This window comes from Tachypleus tridentatus, chromosome 3 (genome assembly GCF_004210375.1).
Source record: "Tachypleus tridentatus isolate NWPU-2018 chromosome 3, ASM421037v1, whole genome shotgun sequence".
Taxonomy (NCBI): Eukaryota; Metazoa; Arthropoda; class Merostomata; order Xiphosura; family Limulidae; genus Tachypleus; species Tachypleus tridentatus.
The window spans coordinates 90,301,549-90,307,548 of record NC_134827.1 but is presented as its reverse complement, the minus strand read 5'-3'; the positions used below and the strand labels follow the sequence as shown (position 1 = coordinate 90,307,548).

At 34.3% G+C, this 6,000-nt stretch overlaps 1 protein-coding gene across 1 annotated transcript in view; it reads left to right on the top strand.

Moving 5' to 3' along the window:
- The first annotated feature begins 2,636 nt into the window (after positions 1-2,636).
- The window catches only part of shv (DnaJ heat shock protein family member shriveled), a 52,550-nt gene continuing 49,186 nt past the window's right edge, over positions 2,637-6,000 (top strand). Inside the window, exon 1 of the mRNA XM_076495581.1 lies at positions 2,637-2,794. Coding sequence (XP_076351696.1) covers positions 2,721-2,794 — 74 coding nt within the window. The 5' untranslated portion in view covers positions 2,637-2,720. The remainder of the gene's footprint in view (positions 2,795-6,000) is intronic.

The window sequence follows — 6,000 nt, the reverse complement described above, 5'->3', positions numbered from 1 at the left end:
TGTTAAAAGTAGTTTTCTTCAAGAGGGTTTATTGTTAAATATATATTACTATTCATTTTAAGTATGATACGAGAGCATTATTTAATTTATATTGTGTGAGTGTTAAAGTAAGTTATTTTTAGAAGCAATAGCTAAGGCAAGTTTGCTCACATAACGTTTTACAAAGCATTTGTTGTTTAGTTGAATTGTTATGAATTAACGTCATTTTACTCGAACATTCCGGAATTTTTTCGTTGCCTTAAGCGAGTTTGTTACATCATAATGACTCAGTTTATAAAAGTTTAGAGCTCAGTCGGGAAAATTACATATATGTAGCAGACCAAGTTAGTGCAAGTAAGTAAGTAAGTGAAAGTGAAAGTAAGTGTGAAAAGATAAAGTTAGAATGCATGATTGTAAGCTTAGCCATAAAAAGCATATAGTGGTAATTTTTAAAATGAGTTTCACAGGTTATTTTGTAATAACAGAGTAGAGGAAAATAATTTGTCATGCCAAAGAGTATTATAAAGTAATTGAACCTGGACTCTGATGAAAAATATAAACTTATTTATAGTTCTGGATACAACTGTGGCAACTAATAGTGTAACAAAGTTTTGTACATATGTTTGACTTGTTTTTAATATAATATTTTAAAACAAGTGGGTTGTATGCTGCCTGTTTATTGCTAAAATTTATTGCCAAAATGTCACAGACATCTACTGTGAAGAACCCGGCCTCACAAAACTGACATACTTAATGTATGTAACTTTACAGGTTTCTTTTCCATTAGAAGACAAAAGGTGTTATCAAACTTTAATAGCATAGAACAATAGATAACAACTTAACAAATTTCTTGACAACATGCTGGTAAATAAGTTATAAAGCTAATTCTGATCTAACTGTCTATGTTCTCAATTATTCCTTGGATAGTATCTGATTTGCCCATGGAATGTGTGGCTTTAAAACTACACCTTGTGCATGAAGACTGACAATGCTGGTCCTTCAATCATAGGTCAGGTTATGTCTCGCGGCTTTGCATTGTGAGAATGAACTTGTTTTTATCGTACCTTACATATCATATCTTATATATTTAGTTAGTTGAGAAAATTCAGTTAGTTCAGGTAAATTCAATATTATTTTGCAATGTATTTTGTCAAACCTTCTATCATATAATGAACATACGTCATTTATTCTTTTAGGAAATTGTTAAATTGAAAATACCACACTTGCATATTCAAACCTTCATATATCAAAATAAACAGAAAGAATATGCATGTTATTTCTCTATACCAACCGCCCACCATGAATATTAAGAGATTGACTCTTATTTTTATTATGTACTCACGTTTTAAATTCCGGGAATTTAATGTGATAATGTATTAATTTAAATTTGGTTTATTTTATTTTAGTTGTTTGTGTGAAATTAAGCTCAAACCTGCAAAATTGGCTACCTGTGCTCTGCCCATCATGGGTATCGAAGCCTGGTTTCTAGCAGTGTGAGTTCACAGAATATCAGTCCACCACTGGAGTATAAACCTCGTTCACCAGTTTCAAAATGCAGTGCTCTACCAGATGGCTAACCTACACCCGTCCAAAGACATAAACTTAAGGCTACTATAATTAAATGTCATTTGTCAACTAAATTTGCCCAACTTATAATTGATTTAAGTCATTTTGTACTACGTTGAGATTCTCAATACAGATAGAATTACCCAAGAAGTTTAATGTCATCGATAGTGATGTAGTTTGTTTTCTCCTTGTGTGTGTGAGTCAAATGCTTAAAAAGATCGAATATGTTGTTATAAATTATATTTAGTGTGTAGTAATTTGTTTAACTTAGATATTAGCTTGAGGGTGAATGACATTAAGATAAAAAGCTTTAGAAATATCTAAAGCCAGCGTTTTGTCGAATGTCATGACGATAGTTAAAAGTGACTTAAAAGATAGTAGAGGATATTGTAGAAAAAGTTTAAATTTATTTGAAGAATCAGCCAGTTTATTTTTGTGAAGTATTTAGATGTGTGTTTGTGTTGTACGGGGAAGTTATTTTTTTCATGTAATGTAGTGAAGATAACATTATTTGTAAGTTGTAACGTAGGCCTACAACAATTTACGACGACGTACAAGTGTTTAAATATGTAGAAATGTTGAAAGATTTGTGTCCCTTTTTTGTAGTTATGCGCAAAGCTACAGGACGAGCTACCTGTGCTTTTCCACCACAAGTATCGCAACCTGATTTTTTTTTTTTAGCATTGTAGTTCAATAACATTTCGCTGAGCTATTGATGGGGGGGGGAAGTAATGTTAAATAAATAAATAATACAATATGTGATTGTTACTAGAGTGGGCGATAAATTATTTTCACCAGATAGTTTAAAATAACCCGCTAATGAAAGTACAACGTTGTGAAAATGTTAAAGGTGGATAAATAGGTATATTTTTATTTAAACAATACAATTTAGACAAATTTACAAATACAGTCATACTTCTAATTTGTCTTACACATAAAAAAATAACAAAAACACTGTTTCGTAGAACCTAGTAATAAATATATAACTAGAATCTTGAAAACGTAAATTACCGAAGTTGTAAGGTTCTGTAGACAAATCCTTTGTCAAAGCACAATTTTACTTATTACTTATTTTGCATGGTTAAAGAATATTCTGTATTGTTTCCCATAATGCACTTTGGTATACGTGTGTCGGCTAAAAAGGTGCAACATTTAAGCGGTGCTGAGAAAAGTTGATGATGGCGTCTACTGTGTACAGTATTTGTGTATTTCTGTTTATGTGTTTATTCGTTCTACAAGCATTAGCTGGGTATGATTTCTATTATATTTGACTCTGTAAGAAGCAAAATGTTAAATTAAATAATGCTAAGTGTATTTTCGTTCCTGTTTAACTTAAAAATGAAATATTAAGTTAAATACGATTAAGAGTTTAGCCCAGGTTGGTACTTGTACATATAATTATTTTAAACAGTACCGGATATCTTGTTTCTACATAACTTGTACGTTTAATATAATATTGTTATTAACCGTATACTTTATATAGCTTACATGTCTTACAAGCTCTAAGACTTGTAATTTATATTAGTTATACTGTTGTATAAAATTTGTAAGTTATACAGACTAGATAGCCGGCGTTGTTTAACATTAAAATAGTTGTATAATACTTTCAGACAGTTGGTTACAATGTAATGCTTACTTGTTACTCTTATTAACTGTTACTGTTGCAAGTACACGTTAAGTATGCGATGTTACTGAAGAACATTTTTATACATTTAAAACCGGAATAATGTAAATATTTTCAAGGTACTGTCTGAAGAAACAAAAGAAAATAAGTACATAAATACAAAACATTACTGTTGTCCTATTTCAGTATTAGTAAATTTTCACGTTAACAGTGCAAAGTTTTTTTATGCATTTTAAAAATAGTGCTTGGGTAAGATAATTGACTAGATTATAGATAGTCAGTTACCAAGAATACATGCTAAAGAAATGTCATTGATTCCTAGTCACTACATTTATGAATTAAATTTGCAGTAGTTCAAATTTTGTTTCAATTCTTAATATTATTAATGCTAAATAGCAAGAAGGTAAGGACTTGGCTGTAGTGTGTGTTGTTTTTTTCTACATCAAAACCTTCAAGACTCTTTGTTAAGTTCTAACACTCAGTCTTTAAAGTTCAGTACTAGCATTCACTTAAAAAAAAAGCACCAACAATAACAAAGAGCCAGTCTAGATCATTTAATTATTCATTACATTTTTAAATTTAGGTTTACGTTTGAAGACAACACATTATATAGAATAGTCACCTTGCGAGAAAAATAACTGTGCAAACTGAAGATAATGCTTAACCTGCCAAAATGTGTATGTGTCCACTTGTGTTAATTCTAACTTCTAAGTAGATATTACCAAAAATCCAGTTTGCTTAGTCACTAGCAATAGCACATTACTTGAATGGTTTCAGAAACTGATGAACTAGAACACCAAGATTCATGTACTTTTCATGACACTATGAAGATAATTCACATAACATTTATTTTTAGTTTTATAACTAAGAACCATCTGCCAGTTATTTGCCAATCTCAATAAATTATCTAAATCTTTTCTAAAGCAGTAGCATCCTTCTGTCTACTAGCAACATATAAGACCATAATATCAGCACATTTGAGCAATTTAATGACTGTTCCTTTGTGTCATTGATGTACAAAAAGCAAATGTTTGAATACTGAGTTATGAAATGTCTCACTTAGAGTATTAATTTGATTTGACTGAATTCTTTATAACTGTCTGCCTTTCTGACTTAATCTCCATTTCTTCACAGATGCTTCTCTGTTGGGCTGAGATATGTTGCTGAATAACAACATGGCTTTGAATGTGTTGGTTCTGGAGGTGTATTGATTCCATGTCAATGTACATAAACTTTTTGCTTTCCATGGAGCATCTTTCATTTCCTCCCTCTTTTGTATGGATCAGTTGGTTATGATTCACTTTGACAATTCCATGGCCATTTTTTATATCATTTTTCATGGGGATACCCCTTCCAGGACACTGTGCATTCATGGCTTGTCACATCTCTGAACTTGGTGGAAAATTTTCCTTGGCCGGACAGGATTCTATCCACAGTGTGTTCTATTCACCCACATAGAACCAGTCTTCCTCTTTTCTAGTCACCAGCCTCTCGGTGTGGATTCCTGTACATGGTAAAGGGATCTCCCAGGGAAGGTTCTGTTCTTTCAGTTTACCTCCTCTGGGATCTAAACATCCACCCATGTGTTTGTCATGCGTGACAACCTGTGAAGGGAAGGAGAGGATCTGGTAGTTGAGGGGTCCAACCCTAACACACCACTTTGGCCTTGAAATCCTGTAGACAGCAGCCTTGGGTGGCCCACCTAGGGTCAGTAGGCTGGTCCACTTGGGCTAGAGTCAACCAAGTACCAGTGTTGAAAGTTCTCAATTGGTGTTGCAGACATTGTGTCTGATGCTGGTGTTTGGGTGTAGTGCTCACAAAATTTTGGCGTTGCTGCAATATCCTTGCATGACATTGTAGTGCGTCTCCTTGTAGGGCTCCATGGTGGGTGGGGTCAGTGGGTACCGAAAGTTTCCTTTTTTCTATGGAAATTTTCCTTTTTCTTCTCCAACAAAAAATTTAAATAAAATAGTGAAAAAACAGTCAATAGATAAATGACCATGTCTTAAAGACTCTGAGCAGCAATCTTCAACATATGTAACACCTGTACCCCATTTTCTTGTATTGCATTCTCTTTCAGAGAAACCTTTAGGGCAAATGTCCCCCTTTTTTATTCAGTATGGACTAGAGGGACTTGTTGGCTCTCCAAAGTCAGTAAAGAAGCTTCGATCTGGAGACATGTTGGTTGAAATATCCACATCCCAACACAGTGAACTCCTCTTGATCTGGCAATTGATGATATATCTATTGAGGTTACCCCTCATGCTACCTTGAATTCATCACGAGGAGTCATTGTTGAGAGGGATTTGAAGAATGTCCCCGAGTCGGAGATTCTCGCTGGTCTCTCCACTTGAGGAGTTTCTGCAGTGAGGTGCATCTCCACTCGCAAAAACAGAGTTACACTGCCCACAGATATCCTCGTTTTGACATTTACTTCACCACGTGATCCTGCCACCATCAAGGCAGGTTATCCAATTTGCAGGGTATGGCCATACATTCCAAACTGTCTTTGTTTCCAATGTCAGAGGTTTGGCCACTCAAAGTCATCTTGTCATGGTTCCCTTATATGTGCTCATTGTGGTGGCAAGGACCACGATGCCTATGAATGTGACACGGACTCACACTGTGTCAACAGCAATGGTTCCCACCCTTCCTACTTTCGTTCTTGCCCAAAATGGTTGGAGGAAAAATAAGTGCAGCGTTTGAAAATGATTCATAACGTTAGTTATTCTGAGGCTTGGAAATTACTGTTTCCACTCCATCTCAGACATATGCTGCTGCACTTCGTTCCACAACTACAGTGGGAGTGCAGACAGATCTCTCTGTACCTC